The 20494-nt window shown below is 42.7% G+C and overlaps 2 protein-coding genes across 6 annotated transcripts in view; one reads left to right on the top strand and one right to left on the bottom strand.

The window, feature by feature from the left end:
- LOC137353588 (uncharacterized) overlaps nucleotides 1-20494 on the bottom strand; it is a 47568-nt gene that overhangs the window by 9502 nt on the left and 17572 nt on the right. The window contains exons 6-10 of the mRNA XM_068019947.1: nucleotides 17906-18069; nucleotides 17376-17517; nucleotides 14095-14209; nucleotides 8768-8856; nucleotides 677-1216 (exon numbers count right to left, since the gene is read on the bottom strand). Coding sequence (XP_067876048.1) covers nucleotides 677-1216; nucleotides 8768-8856; nucleotides 14095-14209; nucleotides 17376-17517; nucleotides 17906-18069 — 1050 coding nt within the window. The remainder of the gene's footprint in view (nucleotides 1-676; nucleotides 1217-8767; nucleotides 8857-14094; nucleotides 14210-17375; nucleotides 17518-17905; nucleotides 18070-20494) is intronic.
- Nucleotides 683-11675, top strand: LOC137353438 (ferritin heavy chain-like). 5 transcript variants are annotated; one of them, XM_068019728.1, is made up of 7 exons: nucleotides 683-1421; nucleotides 4042-4187; nucleotides 4386-4457; nucleotides 5820-6318; nucleotides 8547-8693; nucleotides 9318-9443; nucleotides 10475-11675. In XM_068019728.1, exons 4-7 carry the CDS (start codon nucleotides 6199-6201, stop codon nucleotides 10625-10627), a joined length of 546 nt encoding a protein of 181 aa, XP_067875829.1. In that variant the 5' UTR covers nucleotides 683-1421; nucleotides 4042-4187; nucleotides 4386-4457; nucleotides 5820-6198; the 3' UTR covers nucleotides 10628-11675. The 5 variants fall into 5 exon arrangements, with proteins under 5 accessions (XP_067875829.1, XP_067875830.1, XP_067875832.1 ...); XM_068019729.1 differs by lacking the exon at nucleotides 4042-4187; XM_068019731.1 differs by lacking the exon at nucleotides 4386-4457.

The raw sequence follows: 20494 nt of genomic DNA, 5'->3' as shown, positions 1-20494 counted from the left end.
TTGTGAAGCAACTAGGATTGTGTGACAATGTGTTGGTTTCTCTGCTGGCACTGTGATGGGATGTGCTATGTTTCTCTGCTGGGGCTGTGCTGCTTTCTCCACTAACATGGAGGCGGCATGCTAGATTGTAGGTGATGTGCTGGCTGGTATTGTGTTAGACAGTGAGGAAGTGCTGTGATTTCCTGCTGGGATGTACTGGGCTGTGAGGGATATGCTAGATTCCCTGCTGGCACATGCTGGGATTTATGGGATGTGCTTTTTCCATGATGGGATGTGCTAGATTCCCTACTTGCATGTGCTGGGATGTTTTGGAAGTGATGGGATTACCTGCTGGGTTGTATGGGAAATGCTGGTTTCCCTGCTGGGTTGTATGGGATGTGCTGGATTCCCTGCTAGGATTGTGCTGGGTTGTAAGGGATGTGTTGGATTCCCTGCTGGGATTGTAATGGGTTGTAAGGGATGTGCTGGATTCCCTGGAATGTATGGATTGTGCTGGATTCCCTGCTGGGATGTATGGGAACTGCTGGGATTGTGCTGGGTTGTATGGGATGTGCTGGATTCCGTGCTGGGTTGTGCTGGATTCCCTGCTGGGATTGTGCTGGGCTGTATGGAATGTGCTAGATTCCCTGCTGGGATGTATGGGAACTGCTGGGATTGTGCTGGGTTCTACTCTCACCATCGACAGATAGACGTAGGAGGCGGTGAGCTCCTGGTTGATCTGGCTGTTGATTGCCTCCTCACATTCCCGCGGGTAGTTCAGGCGCCCCTGGCTCTGGCTGGGACCTCGGCCTTGGCCGCCTCGCTGGCTGTGCGACCCCCGCGCCAACTGTAGGTGCCGCCCGGCGGCGGAGCCGCACCGCACCGAGCCCGGCCTGCACTTGAGGCAGTGCAGGAGGCCGCGGGCCGGCTGCAGGCCCACCAACAGGCCGGGTAACAAGCCGCACAGACTCCCCATGGGCTCGCGCACAACCGCGGGGACGCGCGTCTGGCACCGCCCCCGACGCGCACCCGTTGGGGCGCGCGCCGCCAATTCCGCGGCGCCTGATTGGTCTACCTGTGTGGCGTCCGCCATGTTGGGAAGGCTGGACGATGGAGGAGTGCGGCCGCCATGTTGAGTGTGGCCGAGCGTCCGCCTTAATGTTCCCGCGCTGTGGCTGTGGACCGCCATTTTAGCGCAGGTTGCTGATGGACTGAGAGAATGGTCATAGCCCATGTGTCAGCTCTCTGCAAGAGCAACTCAGTTAGTCCCACTACCCTGGTGGCCCTGCAAATTTATTCTCTTCAGATAATTATCCAATTCCTTTTCGAAAGCCTGTGAGAATAAGAAATACTGAAATGTTGTTTCTACAGCTTGTGGAAAATTACCAAGAAGTCATTTCTACACAACATAATGAAATCACTGAAAAAGAGAACTGATAAGGGTATGTAAGTAAAGACCTTGAGACAGTACAGCAGTTAAAAATTGTGCTTGGGCAGAGAAAAGAGAAACAGCAAGAGTTAGAACAAAGGATGTAGTGAATAAGAAACTGCCCCACTAAGATAAAGGCTGACAGCTGCAAGTTAAAACACACAATGGAGAGCCAAATAAGGTAAAACAAAAACAAGAGTTAGGGGCTAGAAAGTTAGAGTAGGGGGAGAAGTAAACAGAGGAGGAGACTGTAGCAACTATAGGATAGGATAGTGTCATAATATGTTATAACCAATAATGTAAACTAAAGGCGTGGAAAAATGGATTTGTATTGTATAAACATGAACTGAATATGTTGATCGGTGTGCCTGCTTGTAGGACACCCGATCTTGCAAGTAAGTTAAATAAACTTACTTCTTCAGAGTTTGACTTGGTGTAAATTATTATTAAGTGGGCTACGTTTCTCACAATGCCTTAGTTACCCTCAGGATTTTGAGCACCTCTATCTAATTTCCTCTCAACCTTCTCTAAGGAGAACTGCTCCAGTTTCTCCACTCTGTCCAATAACTGAAGTCCCTCATCGTTTCTTGTGAATCTTTTCTGCGCCCTCTATAAAGCCTTCATGTCATTCCTAAAGTGGGATGCCCAGAATTAGACTCAATAGTCCAACTGAGACCAAACCAAATAGTCTATCTGAGGCCAAACCAGTGTTTTATGAAGGTTTGTCATAACTTCCTTGCCTCGATATAGAAAGCCCAGAGATCTCAACCTGCCCTGTCACATTCAATGATTTGTGCACATATACCCCTAGGTTTCTCTGTTCCTGCACCCCTTTAGAATTGCACCCTTTAGTTTATATTGCCTTTCCTCGTTATTCCTACCAAAATGTATCACTTCACTCCTCTGCATTAAATTTCATTTACCACATGTCCGCCAATTCTACTGCCTTGAAGTGATGTGAAGGATTAAATTAAACTGCTTTCGATATAAAGCCCAAAGGAATTCATGTCAGAGCCCAGGTCAAACATAAATCTGATAGCAAAACACTCAGTGTTGCCAGCCCTCCAGGTGTGCCCTGGAGTCTCCAGGAATTGGAGGTTAATATCCTGGACACTGCTGCAAGCAAACCCAGTCAGAAAAGTTGAGGTACATTAAAAATATTCTGAGTGTTTTTTCAATTTCTTTGAAAATTTTAGTTTTGGAAATAATGGAGATAGGGGAACTGGCTGTTTTAACGGTAAAACGACAGTACGTAGATGCCTCCAGGAATCAGACCAACCAGAGTTGGCAACCCTAGGTTAGAATTTCAAAGTGGTCCCATATGGTTCTGCAGTGTGGATTGGAAGATAGGAGAGAGTTTGGATGCATTGGACATTAGCAATATCCATAAAAAGGTCAAAGATCGAGATCTGGCTCCTGAGTGTGTCAAAGCAATGATTGAAGTTCATCAGCACTACTGCTAAACAAAAATATAATAAACATTTAAAAATAAACCTAGAGCTAAAAGTGAAAAGATTTGGCTAGTAAAGAAAGACATCAGTTTACGGAAGTAAAGAACTTGCATTTATGTAGCGCCCTTTCACAACCTTTGGACGCCCCAAGGTGTTGTACAGCCAATGAACTACTTTTGGATTGGAATCACAGTTGCAATGTAGGAAACACAGCAAGATCCCACAAACAGCATTGAAATTCATGGCCACTTAATCTTGTTTTTTGGTGAAGTTGGTTGAGGGATAAATGTTGGCCAGGACACTGAGGAGATCTCCCCTACTCTTCTTTGAATATTGGCCGTGGGATCTTTTACGTCCACACAGGGTCTCGGTTAAACATTTCATCTGAAAGACGACACCTCCAACAATCTAGCTGTCCCTCGCTGGGAGAGTCATTCTGGATTATGGGCTCAAACTCCCAATCTTCTGACTTAGTACTGGGCTTCAAGTCCTTCACAGCCAATTAATTACTTTTGCAGTGCTGTTCCTGTAATATAGGCAAATTCAGCAGCCATTTATGCACAGCAAGATCCCACAAACAACAGTGTGATGAATGGCCAGTTAATCTGATTTTAGTGATGTTGGGTGAGTATTGGCCAAGATGCCAGGAGAACTCCCCTGCTTTTTTTTAATACTTCCATGGGATCCTTTATGATTAGATTAGAGATACAGCACTGAAACAGGCCCTTCAGCCCACCGAGTCTGTGCTGAACATCAACCACCCATTTATACTAATCCTACACTAATCCCATATTCCTACCAAACATCCCCACCTGTCCCTATATTTCCCTACCACCTACCTATACTAGGGGCAATTTATAATGGCCAATTTACCTACCAACCTGCAAGTCTTTTGGCTTGTGGGAGGAAACCGGAGCACCCGGAGAAAACCCACGCAGACACAGGGAGAACTTGCAAACTCCACACAGGCAGTACCCGGAATCGAACCTGGGTCCCTGGAGCTGTGAGGCTGCGGTGCTAACCATTGCGCCACTGTGCCGCCTCAACAAATGGGACCCCAGTTTGATTCCCTCATTCAAAAGATGGTGGAGTTTTCTTCAATGATGCAGTTGGCAAATTACGCCCAAATACATTTGATAATTCTCACTGACTACTTCTCTGTGTTTTTATCTCTGCTTATAGGTTTTAAGTCATTTAACTGACAGCGTGGCTGAGGCAAAATTGAGCCCAAGTTTCCACGCAAACAGCCTACTAAAGCTAGAGGGAGAGCTAGATTGTTGGAGGTGTCGTCTTTCAGATGAAATGTTTAACCGAGACCCTGTGTGGACGTAAGTAATAGGTAGTTGGGCAGGCTTCCATGGAGCTGTACCCCTGAGGGCCTTCAATTTCTTCAAGAAAGGAATAAAGGGGGAAACTTGAAAGAGAAGTATAGTAGATAGGCACACAATATAAGAAGCACCTTGTCAACAAAGGTTGGAAATTCTAATCTGCTCAATGGATCACACTGATTTCTTGTCTCTTTTCAGACTCTGTTGTGCTTCATCTATAAATTGTTAAAAAAGCTCACAAATTTTAAACACAGGCCTCAGCACCGAGAGGTAAGTGTATGAAGCATAGAACCCATGATTGACAGCGATCCTTGCAGTATTTCTCTCTTAAATGCGGTGCCATTCTGATACTCTATTGCACAGAACTCTCATAACATTGCCGATAAGATAAGGAGCTACCTCAAAAAAGCTGCTGAGCCCAGACCGTGTTCCGTTCAAGGACTGTTGAAGCAGGAACAGAGCCCAGATTGTGAAAAGCCACACAAATGAGCCTTTAGATTTGTACTGCTGTGGTTGGGGCATGGCCTATCTCTACCTTGTAGGTTGTGTTGGTACATGTGTTGATGCTGACTTTTTAAAAGTTAATCAGTTGAAAGCTCTGTCTAAAAGCACCAAATATTATGTGACAAGGGAATAGCTCGGAGCCATGTTTGATTGATAGCTCACTAATTTCAACATTGCATTTTTTTTAAACTTTCACCAACTTAGTTTAGGTTAAAAAAAACTTTAAAGATTTACTTTAAAGCTCATGCAGATTAATGGATTTTCTTAATTAGTGTAGTCTTTATGTAATATTTATATAGTAAAGTTTTGAACTCAATTTAAAAAAAGAAGTTACTTAAAATGGGTTGCACTCTGATGAGTGTTTTTGCTTCTTCCCCGTGCTGTTTCTCTGGATTCTCCCTAACTTTACAACTAAAACTCCCAGGGTGAATGTTCCTGCACTCATACTAATCGAATGCTGAGTTGTATAGCCAAAACAAAAAATAGAAGTCACGATCAAAGTGTACAGTACTCTGGCCAGCCACCTTGTGTACTGCTGGCTGTGACACAAGGCAGATATTCAAGACACACTGGAGGCAGTGCAGAGAGGAGCCATGAGGCTGATCCCTAATAGTAGACACCTGTGAAAAGATTGAAGAACTTGTGTGCTTCTGCCTTGAAAGAAGACGCCTGCGAGGTGATCTTGTAGGGGTAAATAAGACAGTTAAGATTTAAAAAAAATATCTTGGAAAGGTAAACTAATTAATGTAAACTCTAAGAGTAGGACAAGGGAGCACAGGTTCAAACTGGTAAATTGCAAATTTAGTCTTCTTCACACTTGGAATCGATTTCTCGGTGAAGTAATAGAGACAGAAACCCCAAACACATCTAAGTCCTAATTATATGCTGCAATGGGTGGAAGTTAGGGACATCTTGGATGGGTGAAGGAAGGTGAGTGGCATAGCCTTCCTCATCTGTGATTATCTTGTGATACTACAGGAAGAATGCTGAGTACAATAGCACAATATTCCTCAGCCCACTATTTTAGTGGCAGAGTTAACCCTCTTAAAATAAACAGGTCAGTAGCTCTGTTAAGATAACCAACAGAATAATGTCACACCAACGTGTTTTTATTTTCATCGATTTCAGAGATCATCTCTAGCTTAAGATATCAAGATAAGATGGAAAGACTTCATGATTCTCCTTGCAGAGGCCTCCTGATGAATTAAACGGCAAAGACAAAGCCAGGAAGCAGCCAAGCAGAATTGTCAATCCTTCCAAACTCTGATGCCATCACCCCATCTCTCCCTTCTGTCAGCACCCACGTCAAAGTAGCTGCCCTATTAATTGGAAAAGCTGTCACTCACAGAACATGCAGCAACTTGATCAGGCTATGCCCGAGCAATATAAATACAGGTGCAACTGCGATATGTTTTCAAACTCCTGCCTCTGAACACCTCTCATCAGCAGCCATTTCTTAGCTCTTATGACAGCAGGAGGTTTTTGAACATAAGTTATTTCACTGCGTATGAAAAACCTGATCAGGATGGACCATAATATGCGCTCGAACTACCACAAGGACTGTGAGACTGCTGTCAACCGCATGATCAACATGGAACTCTATGCCTCATATGTTTACCTCTCCATGGTGAGTTCTACACCTGAAGCCAACCTCTTTTGCTTGAAACTTATCAGAGTACTAATGCATTCATGTTGGTCTTGTCAAAAGGTAATTTTCTCTTTAAGGAGGTAGTGATGACTTGTAGGGAAACATTTTTGTTATTGACTAGATTAAGTTTAAGTAAGCATGAAAACTAATAATTTCCTGGTCCTTTACATGTAGTGAATGTGTTTACCAATCAGTTGGAGTATTGACAAATTTTTGGAATAATATAATCGGGGAGTAGAACTTCTGATCATTATAGATGTTTGATGTGCTCAGGTTACATTCTTGTGTTCGCTGTTTTACACAGTAGTCAATGCTAGACAACATCTCTGCACAATACCACTTAAGGAGGAATATTGTGTCAGTGGGTCAAATGGTCATAACTGAACTTTGCTGATCAGAATTATACCTTTTGGAGTTTATGTAAAGCTAGAAAACCTAGGGGTACTTTTCTCCTCTGTATTTTCAGTAAAAGAGTAAATGTGATTATATAGTGCAGCAAGCCTACATTACGAGGGTGTCTATACATCAAAAAGTACTTCATTAGCTGTAAAGTGTGCCTTGGGATGTCCCATGGACATGAAAGGCACTATATAAATTCAAGTCTTTTTTTTCATGCTGCTTTACACCCACAAATTTATCTTTTGTTAGCTCAGCTTATAGAGGAAATGTCTCTCCAAACACCGAAATTCCTCTCAAAGCAAATCTGATTATTCCAATGGTGAATTTCTGCATTGGGTAATTTCAAGCCGCCATTCGTTGTCAAAAACTGTTAACAGACACAATTTCCCAAATTCTTAACAGATTAATGACTGAGCAGAGCAAACTGTCGTCTGTTAATAGGTCCTGTAACGGTGTGAGCTAATCGTACCTGTTTCATTAACAGATGGAGGCAGTATCCCTCTTGTCATTATGTGTAGTAACTAGTAAAATGTTTCATCAATAATATGCGCTGTTTGTTTTTCTGACCAAATGAGCTTACGGTCTAATTATAAATACAGAACACAAGTCACCTTGGTGATGTCGCCACATGTAGTTCAAAATTGCTGGGCTGATTCATACTGCAAACATAGCATCATTGGAGAATTTTATCATTTCTAAGACTTTGTATTCCATTCTCCCCAAACCCCTCAATTTAATTTGGGTGCCTGCAGGAATTCAGCATGCCCAGGGGTTCTCGAGATGCCGGGGCTTTTCTCATTACACTGGCAGTCACTGGAAAGGCTGAATTCTTGTGCGGAAATCTTGAATTTCCTAGAGAGTCACAACCTTCGCCTGTGCATTATTCTAGAAAGACAGCAAGTTCTGCGGCATAACCTTCCCTCAGGAAGAGCAATGCTGGGTCATTGTGATCTTTCCAAATGCTAAGTCTACCGACAACTCCCCGAGACAACACTGTCTGAAATAATCCTCTCACTTCTTGTTCTGCTTATAGGCTTTAGGAGCAATCTTTCACCCTTTATCAGTGGCCCAGCAGCTTACTACTAAAGTGGTTGAAACCATCTACGAAGTTTCAACTAATAAAATATGAACTTGGGATCATGTCTGTGCATTTTTTAAACTTCGCTAATGACCGTCCTGTCACACCTGAATGAGAATGCCTTGTTGGTAATGAAATGAATATTCAACTGTTCTGAGTGTGTGCTTTTTATATGAATTCCCAGTGAAATGAATAGGGATGGGTATATAAATAAAAGCAAAATACTGCAAATAATGGAAACCTGAACTAAAAACAGAAAGTGCTGGAAATACTCAGCAGGTCAGGCAGCATCTGTGGAGAGAGAAACAGAGTTAACGTTTCAGGTCAGTGACCTTTCATCAGAACGGTGTATGTTTGAATCTGACTAGATGGGAACAGACCGTGAGCTTCTCTTGACCAGCGGGAGCTGATACACTTCTGTTTTAATACATGTTTTAATAATTGGCTGGCTGTTAAACCAAGATGCCACTGAAATATTCCTGATTCTAACATTTTTCTGAGTAATGTGCAGTAGCTATTTGAGGGAAGTAGAACACTATTTACTAATTCACTGGTGCCGAGAGAATATTATTTGGCACAGGCATAAAACTTGCATGGATTATACCTTGGCACACACCATATAAAGCTTTTTAGCTCCCTCTATGTCTTTCTATTCTGGGAAGCAGATTATCTCACTTAAGGAACCACTTATTTCCCATTAATTTTACCACCCCCACCCCATATTTTGCAGTCATATTATTTTGACCGAGGTGATGTTGCTTTGGACAACTTTATGAAGTTCTTCAAAAAGAAGTCAGACAAGGAGCAAGAGCAAGCTGAGAAGCTGATGAAATTCCAGAATCAGCGTGGAGGCCGCATCGCCCTGCAAGATGTCAAGGTTAGCATGTAGGAAGCAACTGTTTGGAATGTGCTTTCGTTGTACGCCAAATGTTGTGTCCAGTGTCTACTTACCTGTTTCAAAGTGTCTAAAGCAAACTGGTTATTAGCTCCTGTTGTTTTAACACCCAGCTTCTGGAAGAATCCCTGAACAAAACTGCTCTCTATTCAGTACACAATATTGAATCTAATTAAAGAATGATAAGGAAACATCACACCAGAGCAAGAAGGAATGCTCTTCTGAGATTAGGTTATAAGCATGTTGGTACCAGAAGCCCTGTGCTGTCTCTATTTTCTCTTTTTCTTATCTCTGATGTGTTTCATTACTGGCGATCTGCATTATCTCTGATGCCCATTGGGCTGGAACTGTGCATGTGGTTCTTAAGATGTTTGTGTCCAATTATAAGCAAAGTGGAAAAGACTTCATTCTCCAGCGTTAATGCCCATCGTCTCAACCTCTGCATATTCCACTGCCCCCCCCCAAAAAAAACAAAGAAACTAGCTAAAAATGGACAAGAGGCTATCTAATGATAACCATATAACTAGATGCCATGGAATCCTGTAAATTTCATGCTTCCTTTGTATGTAAATCTGACCACTAACCAGGCTATACTTTTCTCTTTAGAAACCAGAGCAAGACGACTGGGACAATGGTCTGCAGGCAATGCAATGTGCTCTACAATTGGAGAAGAACATTAACCAAAGCCTGCTGGAGCTATACAAACTGGCCAAGGATAGAACTGACCCTCATGTAAGTATTCAGAAAGAAATAATAATTTAAGTATGCAGGATTTTGGGAATTATTGGTGAAAAGTGATTTAGATTTTTACCCAAAATTGATGTGGTGACCATCTCTGAGAACCTTGTTACCAGGGATTGTCAGGGGTTCAAAATCTCCAGACTCCCATTCTTCACTTTTCGTTGTAAGCTCAGCTGATCCTACATGGCTCAGTAGCTTTCATACCAGAGGATTGGACATTAAATTGGAGCATTCATTGTGTTCTCAAATCCCGTCCGAACTGAATGTTTGAAGTCATTCCACTCACTTTGACTTACTGCTTCATCTGGACAAGTAAACTGACTGCTTTACTTGATATGGACAAGGGGAAATGTAGCTATTTTGCGACTGACCAATCATGGCCCCATTAGTGTCGGCAATGAGGCTCTAAAACACTAGGTTTTTTGAGGGAGGAAATGTATTTGGTAGATGCCAGCAGTTAGGTCATACAACTGAGTAGAAAGGACCTTTTAAGATTGGGTTGACTGGGACTATATTCTTTGGAATTTAGAAGAATAAGAGGTGATTTTAAAGAATTGTGTTAAATTCCTAGAGGGCTTGAAGGGTATATGCTGAGAGGCTATTTCTCCTGGCTGGAGAGTCTAGAACTAGGGGTCATAATCTCAGGATAAGGGGTCAACCATTTAGGACGAGATGAGGAGAAATTTCTTCACTAAGACTGTTGTGAATTCTCTATGGACGCTCAGTTGTTGAGGATATTCAAGACTGAGATGGATAGATTTTTGGGCACTAAGGGAATCAAGGCATAGGGCAGGAAAGTGGAGGTGATGTAGAAGTTCAACCGTGGTCGTTCTGAATGGCGGAGCAGGCTCAAGGAACCATATTGCCTACTCTTATTCCAATATCTTGCATTCTTATGTTCTCAAAATTGGAACAAAATCTGTTCTGAGTGGTCCATGCCTTGACAACGAGATTATTTTTCAGTTTCAAAGCAGATAGTCCTTTATTCACAATAAACAGCATCTGATTTAATTTTCTTCCAGTTGTGTGACTTTCTAGAGACTCACTACTTGGAAAAACAAGTCAAGACCATCAAGAAACTTGGGGACCACATCACCAACCTGCATCGTCTAGGTGCCCCCCAAAATGGCACAGCTGAATACCTGTTCAACAAGTACACCTTGGGGGCAGAGTAGGTATTGCATGATCAGGATTTCACTTCTGACCCTGAATACAACAATATCTCTTACTCACCAAAAATTCTCCAGCCCCCAAAATAAATATTGGCTAGTTCTAGAATTCTCTAACATTTGGTGTCTGTTAGAAAACTTCACACTGTTTATACAATTTTAGTTTAGCAGCTAATATTGCTGCTTTCATTTACTAATTTGGCAGCAGAGTCAACAGATTCCTGGAATTGGACTGAATAAATAGTTGAGGATATCAACTCAACAGAAGAAATTTTGCCAGAGCTCACAGACCAGTTAGGAGCATAAGAAATAGGAGCAGGAGTAGGCCATTCGGCCCCTCAATCCTGCTCCGCCATTCAATACGATCATAGCTGATCTTCTACCTCAATTCCACTTTTCTACCCTATCCCCATATCCTTTGATTCCCCTGGTATCCAAAAATCTGTCAATCTCAGTCTTGAATATACTCAATGACTGAGCTTCCACAACCCACAGTTATAGGCAAAACTGGAAGATGTATGCTTGAAGCTGCTCACTCACAACCTGACCTGTCATTGTAGACGTGACTGACAGCTACTGCCTCCCAGTTGACTCCCCACCCCCTGACTTCTGGCCTCGTCCTACCCTGTACATACATCAAAATTGCGACACGGAAACAGGCCACCCAGTCCATGATGGCGCTTACTCCCCCCATGCCATCTGGACAAGGGGCATTCAGAATCTCTGGATACTCTGACATTTTCCAACTGATCTCCTGGGCTCTGGAGCACCTGCATTTCTAAACAAAAAGCTTAAGTCAGAGAGCAACAGATCAATACTGAGGAACTCAGCTGATCGGCTGGACCCAACTCTGAGTGTCCAAGTTAGCAGTCGTAAATGCACCCTCTCTCCTGCTTTTGCCCAGAAATAGAATGATATGTACGTTTTTAAGTCCAGATTGTTAGGGCACTGTGTAAAAATTCTATGAGAGATCACAAGCCCTGTAAACGGTGAACGAAGCACTCACTGCCATCACATGTAACTCAAAGAATTCATGAATAAAAGCAGACTATGGAAGACATGTTGCTGTGTGCTGACTTTCTGTAAATAGGGTCGGTCACTGTAATCACATGTCAGCGACTTAACAGGGTAGAACTTCTGACTCGCGAAGCTCGCTTACAACTACTTATCACACTCATACCGTTTACCCAGTGTGGGCTTTTTTTTGCATTTAGTTAAATGTCTGTGAAACAATAGAATTTAACAGGGATACATTAAGCATTCATATGTCAACATCACTGGTCGGAAGTTCTATCCACCTGTCTGTAAGCAGTAGGGGACAAGGTGCGGGTGAACAGAATGGAGCTCAGATGCAAGTTCAGTGCATTGTGTAAAATCGGATATTAATGTTGACAGTTGTAGCTAATAATGTTCCAAAGCAGTCATGCAATGCAACTGCTCAAAGTAAAACTTGTGCACTGAATTTGCCTCAGGATTTATTTAAACTGGATCCTGTACAGTCTCTGGTCTTTCTTCTGACAGAGGAATTGATCCACCTTTTGTTGACTTGTGGGATTTATTTAGACAATATTTTCTTCAACATTAATTCCACGCATCAGTCTATCTTTATTTGGTCACTTGTTTAACTTTATTCATCTCTCTTTGAGATGCCACACACTTGCCCAGCTGGAATGGAGAATTTGTCCCAAGGCTCTAGTACACAGAATTTTACAGCACAGAAACAGGCCATTCAGCCTAACAGGTCTAAGCAAGTGTTTAAGCTTCACATGAGCCGTCTCCCACCTTACTTCATCTCTTCCTATCAACATATCCTATTATAGAGGGATATGGAATTAATGCAGGCAGGTGGGATTAGTATAGATAGGCATTATGGTCGGCATGGACGCGATGGGCCGAAGGGCCTGTTTCTCTGCTGTACAACTCTATGACTCTATTCCTATCTCCGTCATGTATTTATCTAGCTTCCCCTAAACACCACTGTGTAGGTGTCTATCAGAGTGTGTGTGATTTTTGTTTCTCTCCCGTAAGGAATTATCTTTCTTCTGCTTACTGCCTATGCAGATATGATTACCAATCCCAAATAATGGGGGTCACTGCACAGGCTTTACTGCAGCACTGTGGCTGTAGAGCAAGAGGGGGTTCAACCATGTACATATAAGTGTGAATGAGATTGTGCTTTATCTGCATGGTTGAGGTTGGGAATTCACTGTGCGGATAAATGTAGACATGATCCCTTATCCTAACACTGGAACATAAGAACTTGGAGCAGGAGTAGGCAATTCAGCCCCTCGAGCCTGCTCCGCCATTCAATACCATCATGGCTGATCTCATCTTGGCCTCAACTCCACTTTCCTGTCCATTCTCCATAACCCTTCAACCCTTTACTAATTAAAAATCTATCTATCTCCTCCTTAAATTTACTCAATGTCCCGGCATCCACTGCACTCTGGGGTAGTGAATTCCACAGACTCAGGACCCTTTGAGAGAAGTAATTTCTCCTCATCTCTGTTTTAAATCTGCTACCCCTTATCCTAAAACTATGACCTCTTGTTCTAGATTGCCCCACCAGAGGAAGCATCCTCTCGAAGTCTACTTTGTCAGTCCCCTTAATCAGCTTATATATCTCAATTAGATCTCCTCTCTTTCTTCTAAACTCTAGAGAGTAAAGGCCTAAACTGCTCAATCTCTCCATAAGACAAGCCCCTCATCTCTGGAATCAATCTGGTGAACCTCCTCTGAACTGCCTCCAATATGCAACTACATTCCTCCTCAAATAAGGGGACCAAAACTGTACGCAATACTCCAGGTGCGATCTCACTAATGCCTTGTACAGTTGCAGCAACACTTCCCTACTTTTATACTCTATTCCTTTAGCAATAAATGCCAAAATTCCATTTGCCTTCCTTATTACCTGCTGTACCTGCATACTAGTTTTATGTGATTCATGCACGAGGACACCCAGATCCCTCTGCACTGAAGCATTCTGAAGTTTCTCTCCATTTAGATAATAATTTGCCTTTCTATTCTTCTGACCAAAATGGATAACCTCACACTTATCCACGTTAAACTCTGCCAAATTTTGGCCCATTCGCTTAACTTATCCATATTCATTTGTAAATTTCTTATTTCTTTATTGCAACTTACTATCCCACCTATTTTAGTGTCATCTGCAAATCTGGCTATAGTACCTTCTATCCCTGCATCCAAGTCATTAATATAGATTGTAAATAGTTGGGGCCCGAGGGCTGAGCCCTGTGGCACCCCACTAGTTACATCTTGCCAACCAGAAAAGGACCCATTTATCCTGACTCTCTGTTTTCTGTTGGTTAGCCAATCCTCTATCCAAGCCAATAAATTGCCCCTAACCCCATGTGATCTGACCTTGTGTATTAACCTTTTGTGCGGCATCTTATCAAATGCCTTCTGGAAGTCCAGATATACTACATCTACAGGATCCCCATTATCCACTTTACTTGTTACATCTTCAATGAACTCTAGCAAATTATTCAAACATGATTTACTCTTCATAAAACCATGCTGATTCTGATGGATTGCGTTTTGACTTTCTAAATGTCCTGTTATTACTTCCTTAATAATAGAAGTGAAGTAGGTTTAGGGCTACATGAAGCATATAGTTACAGGGCCCTTGAAAATAGAAATCCAAAGTCAAACTAGTTATAGAATTAGACAATAAGATGGTGCCTGTCATGTACGACAGCTTTAGAAGTGCATTACAGCTTCTACTGAACATTACACATTAAATCAGCAATTGTTGCTCTCAGACACTCTTGAATGCTCATATTCAACCAAACTCTGGCTGCATGGGACTGACTGCATTACTATCGGAACGAATTTACAAACTAAAATCCAACAAGTTCTAGTTTGATTCTTTGATTCTGCAGAAAAACTAATTATTGAAATTATTGCCAGCTTTATTTGTTAATGGTAACCTTGTTCTGAGATCCATTTTCATGCATCTTAGTCAAGTTAATTTTTCAAAATGCTTATGTAATCAGGTGGTTTTAACTGCTAAGAGCTTCACTGCTTTGACCCATTGAATGTCAAGTCAATTATCACAATGACTTTGATCGTTGGGTTTTCAGCAGGAGTTCATTGTTCTTAATCTACCTTTAAGATTTGAAGATTGGAGGGCGTAACCAGTTCTGCTTTAAGGTTATTTAATGTGCGGATGTGTGGAACTCATTGCATTGACATCAACATCCTGTAACAGATTGATTTTTAACCATTTTGAACATCTTATCATATGTTTCCATCTCGAGTTTTGAACAAACTAATGAAAGAATGCCTATTCTGTATGTGGCACTCAGTGTCCCACTCAGTATTCTTGATTATCCGCTCATAAATATTTCTGAACAGGCTCTGGATAGATTCAAGAATTACAAAGAGCAATAGCACAGAAACAGGCCATTCGGCCCAACTGATCTATGCCAATGTTTATGCTCCAAACAAGCCATCTCCCACCCCTCTTCATCTAATCTTATCGGTCTATCCTTCTATTCCATTCTTCCTCATGTGCTTATCTCACTTCCCCTTAAATATTTTTCTCATTCTTTCATGGGATGTGGGCATCGCTGGCAAGGCCAGCATTTGTTGTCCATCCCTAATTGCCCTTGACAACCAAGTGTCTTGCTGGGCCATTTCAGAGGGCATTTAAGAGTCAACCACATTGCTGTGTGTCTGGAGTCACATGTAGACCAGACCAGGTAAGGACAGCAGATTTCCTTCCCTAAAAAGGACATTAGTGAACAAGATGGGTTTTTATGACAATCGATTACAGCTTCATGGCACCATTATTGAGACTAGCTTTCAATTCCAGATTATTAATTAATTGAATTTAAATTGCACCATCTACTGTGGTGGGATTTGAACCCATGTCCCCAGGGCATTAGCCTGGGCCTCTAGACTGGGCAGCACAGTGGCACAGTGGTTAGCACCGCAGCCTCACAGCTCCAGCGACCCGGGTTCAATTCTGGGTACTGCCTGTGTGGAGTTTGCAAGTTCTCCCTGTGTCTGCGTGGGTTTCCTCCGGGTGCTCCGGTTTCCTCCCACATGCCAAAGACTTGCAGGTTGATAGGTTAATTGGCTATTATAAATTGCCCCTTGTATAGGTAGGTGGTAGGGAAATATAGGGACAGGTGGGGATGTGGTAGGAATATGGGATTAGTGTAGGATTAGTATAAATGGGTGGTTGATGGTCGGCACAGACTCGGTGGGCCGAAGGGCCTGTTTCAGTGCTGTATCTCTAAACTAAACTAAACATTACAAGCTCAGTTACATTACCATTACGCCACTGTCTCCCCAGTTCACCTCAGCTGGATACAGAGATGGGGGGAATAACAAGGTGACAGGCGCAAAACAAAACATCCATCAGAAAAAGAAGTGAACTGAGATTTAAAAAGATATAGAAATAGAGTCAAGGGAAATACCAGTCAGAAAAATAGAGGTAACAGAGAAAGAGACGGGCAGTTTATTAATTAACACACATGCCTACACAGATTTTGTAAATTCCTTACGAAACCTCCTGATATTCCATCCCACACAGGTGAACATTCTCCCTCCCAAGGTACATATAGTTGCCAGCTGCTTGTCAAATCAATCTCCCTCCAGTTGTGATAGATAGCCTTTTGGTGAATGGAATTTACAGTTTGTAGATTGGGTATTGCAGGGTGTAACCATTTTTGATCTAAGCTAGAATAATTAGACAGGATATGGCAGACTGATGATGCAGGACTAATTGTAACACCAATTTATGCAACAGAATACGTGGTATGTGAAGGAATGGTTCCAAGTGCAAACAAGTTTGAACAGATTGCTCAATCTAGCAAAGAATCTGGTGTTGAGATAGCTCAGAATATCAGTTCTTATCTCATCCTCTGACCAAGGGTTGACATGTATTATTGGTGGCTCCATGAAGAATCATTAGTACTAGCACCAGCGTATAGTGTCACTTGTTTCCCTGAGTAATTCCACGAGTGCAAGTGTTGTCCAGGCACTGTGGTCACTTGTACACAAGTGAACTTATCTCAATGGATAATGCAAGGCTAGATCATTTAAATTGTTTATCTGGCACTGGACATGTCACTCATTGCAATTTCAGAAATCACTGTGGTTGAGTGAATGATGGGTCTTTGGTGACTAGATTACTAGTTTTGGGCTTTGTGCTAACTAACAAGGCAAGAAAATATTCAGCAGCAGTAGGAACAACTCATACTCAGCTACCTAGGCCCCAACCTCTAGAGTCCTCTCCCCAACTGTGTCTCAAACATTCCTTAAAATCGACTTTCTTGAGGAAACCTTTGAGCACCTGTCTTCCCTCCTTATGTAGCTCAGTGTCACACTTTGTTTAACACTTGTGAAGCATCTTGGAATGTTTTAATATGTTAAAAGGCACTATATAAATGCAAGTCATTGTTGTGCAGTCAAAGAATTGTAATGAGATCTTAAACATCCAAGGCAATAAAATCTCCCCATGGTAAAGCTGTTACAGAGCCCAGTGTGATACTTCCAGACATAAACCAGTGTAAATTTGAATAGTTCCTTATTTTCAGATTAACAAGGAGACAAAGCAGTCCAATATTGTGTCGTTTATTTACAGTTAACATTCCAACAAGAGATCAGGTCTCAATTCTTGGTATAAAGTCAGAAGCCATCATTCCCTACAGAACAGAGGGATCGTTTACACACCATTAAATAAAACACAAGCTTGATCCTTGCAGTCAGTTCAGTCACTCACCCCCAGCATGTGCTTGTCAAACAGGTACTCTCCCATGCCATTCTCAGGGGGTCCCAGTCTCTTCAGGTTGGTGATGTGATCTCCAAGCTTCTTGATCATCTTCACTTGCTCATCCAAGTAGTGAGACTCCAGGAAGTCACAACTAGAGAAAGAAAGAAATTCACAAGCCTGGGAAGGAAGTCTTTTGAACTTGCAACTGAGTGCTAAACATCTCCAGCAGGGGGGAAAAGAATTGGTTCCTCCCTGCTACATGTGTATCTTATCCAATAAAATGAAATTGGAAGGGACATCAAGATTTTGGAATATAATTTATCCAAATGTTATTGAACAGAAGACAGACCCTGAAATTTACCAACACCTAAGTAGTTATACTTTTGGACATCTATATTCAATTGCCCAGCTACTATACCAGCTTTTCAAAGAAACCAGTTCTCAGGGAATAAATTACAAGACACAAAGCTAGTGTTTTGGGGGCATTTTGAATAGGGCTACAAGGACAGATACAACTTCCAGCAACTGCCTCAGCTGACCTGGAAATCTCAAGCGCATTAAAGCTGCAAAAACTTACATGAGGGTCAGTGTTGCCAGTGGACAGTTTGTGCAGATCCAGCAGACTCTGGTTCACATCCTTCTCCATTTGCAGAGCTCTCTGCATTGCCTCCAGACCATTGCTCCACTCATCCTGCTCTGGCTTCTGGAAAGAGAAAAAAAAGTTACTTTTGAGGGAAAAAAAGTAACTTCAATAGAAGGAAATTGAAGGCTGCAACTACCTTGAGGGTAGTTGGCCAAAGCAATATAATCACATGGTGGGAGGGGGTTATTCCACATTTTACCCCATATTGGCAATATGCCATGATTCATTGCCTTTAATGGAATACCACCTCCCACCATCTCCAAGTGAATCAAAGACTGAATCTCATTAAAGATGAGCCTTCAAAGCAAATTGAATGGACAGTTCATTTTAAAATCAAGTTTTTCTTAAATTTGAAATTTAAGCTCTTTTTCTTGGAGGGGGGGGGGGCAAAAAAAGTGCACAAGTCAAAGAAGCTTGAAGAGGATACCTTGATGTCCTCCAAGATTCAGCCTCCACGTTTATTCTGGGATTTCATCAGTTTCTCAGACTGCTCCCGTTCCTCATGTGACTGCTCCTTGAAGAACTCAGCAAAGTGACGCAGGGCAACATCATCCCAGTCAAAGTAACAAGACTGCAAAGAGAATAGAAGTTATGCCAGGCTAAAATTTTAACTACATGCAATTCCATGATCTCCTAGCAGATCAAGATTTGTGCAGTGCCATCACCAGTCTGTTTTGAACAGTCAATTCTGGTTATTTGAACAATATAAAAGTTTATAATACTAAATGGTTGGTTACAATGTTGAACAGTCTCTCTCCACATTAGAAAGAGCACATCTAATTTGATTAATTGGAGGCTCCAGCAGCTGAAAGATTGGGCTCCAGCCCAGACTTTTCTCTTAGGAGGAAAATGAAACTACTTCTACTGATTCTAGATGTTTTTTTTTAATTCATTCATGGGATGTCGGCGTCACTGGTCAGGCCAGCATTTATTGCCCATCTCTAATTGCCTTCGAGAAAGTGGTGGTGAGCTGCCTTCTTGAACTGTTGCAGTCCATGTGAGGTAAGTACACCCACAGTGCTGTTAGGAAGGGAGTTCCAGGATTACGACCCAGCGACAGTGAAGGAACGGCGATATAGTTCCAAGTCAGGATGACGTGTGACTTGGATGGGAACTTGCAGGTGGTGGTGTTCCCATGCATCTGCTGCTCTTGTCCTTCGAGGTGGTAGAGGTCATGGTTTAGAGATACAGCACTGAAACAGGCCCTTCGGCCCACCGAGTCTCTGCCGACCATCAACCACCCATTTATACTAATCCTACACTAATTCCATATTCCTACCACATCCCCACCTGTCCCTATATTTCCCTACCATCGACCTATACTAGGGGCAATTTATAATGGCCAATTAACCTATCAACCAGCAAGTCTTTTGGCATGTGGGAGGAAACCGGAGCACCCGGAGGAAACCCACGCAGACACAGGGAGAACTTGCAAACTCCACACAGGCAGTACCCAGAATTGAACCCAGGTCGCTGGAGCTGTGAGGCTGCGGTGCTAACCACTGCGCCACTGTGCCGCCCTGGGTTTGGAAGTTGCTGTCTAAGGAGCCTTGGTGCATTGCTGCAGTGCATCTTGTAGATGGTACACACTGCTGCCACTGTGCGTTGGTGGTGGAGGGAGTGAATGTTTGTGGATGGTGTGCCAATCAAGCAGGCTGCTTTGTTATGGATGGTATTGAGCTTCTTGAGAGTGTTGTTGGAGCTGCACCCATCCAGGCAAGTGGAGAGTATTCCTGACTTGTGCCTTGTAGATGGTGGACAGGCTTTGGGGAGTCAGGAGGTGAGTTACTCACCACAGGATTCCTAGCCTCTGACCTGCTCTTGTAGCCACGTTATTTATATAGCTACTCCAGTTCAGTTTCTAGTCAATGGTAGCCCCGAGGATGTTGATAGTGGGGGATTCAGCGATGGTAATGCCATTGAATGTCAAGGGGAGATGGTTAGATTCTCTCTTGTTGGAAATGGTCATTGCCTGGCACTTATGTGACGCAAATGTAGTAGCCAGTGCCTTCAGTCATTTCTTGATATCATGGGGAATGAATCGAATTGGCTGAAATCTGCAATCTGTAATGCTGGGGACTTCAGGAGGGGGCCGAGATGGATCATCAACTCGGCACTTCTGGCTGAAGATTGTTGCAAATGCTTCAGCCTTATCTTTCGCACTGATGTGCTGGGCTCCCCCATCATTGAGGATGGGGATATTTGTGGAGCCACCTCCTCCAGTTAGTTCTTTAATTGTCCACCACTATTCACAACTGGATGTGGCAGGACTGCAGAGCTTAGATCTGATCCATTGGTTATGGGATAGCTTAGCTCTGTCTATTGCATGCTGCTTATGCAGTTTGGCATGCAAGTAGTCCTGGGTTGTAGCTTCACCAGGTTGATACCTCGTTTTGAGGTATGCCTGGTGCTGCTCCTGGCATGCCCTCCTGCACTCTTCATTGAACCAGGGTTGGTCTCCTGGCTTGATGGTAATGGTAGAGTG

The sequence above is a fragment of the Heterodontus francisci genome, chromosome 41 (genome assembly GCF_036365525.1).
Source record: "Heterodontus francisci isolate sHetFra1 chromosome 41, sHetFra1.hap1, whole genome shotgun sequence".
NCBI classification, from domain to species: Eukaryota; Metazoa; Chordata; class Chondrichthyes; order Heterodontiformes; family Heterodontidae; genus Heterodontus; species Heterodontus francisci.
Note: the sequence above shows the minus strand (reverse complement) of the source record. Positions and strands in the feature narration are given on the sequence as shown.

Coding starts and splice junctions, on each gene's coding strand:
- LOC137353438 (XM_068019732.1), top strand. CDS start 6,199: ATGAAAAACCTGATCAGGATGGACCATAATATGCGCTCGAACTACCAC. Junction 8,694..9,317: donor TCGCCCTGCAAGATGTCAAG/GTTAGCATGTAG, acceptor TTTTCTCTTTAG/AAACCAGAGCAAGACGACTG. Junction 9,444..10,474: donor AGGATAGAACTGACCCTCAT/GTAAGTATTCAG, acceptor ATTTTCTTCCAG/TTGTGTGACTTTCTAGAGAC.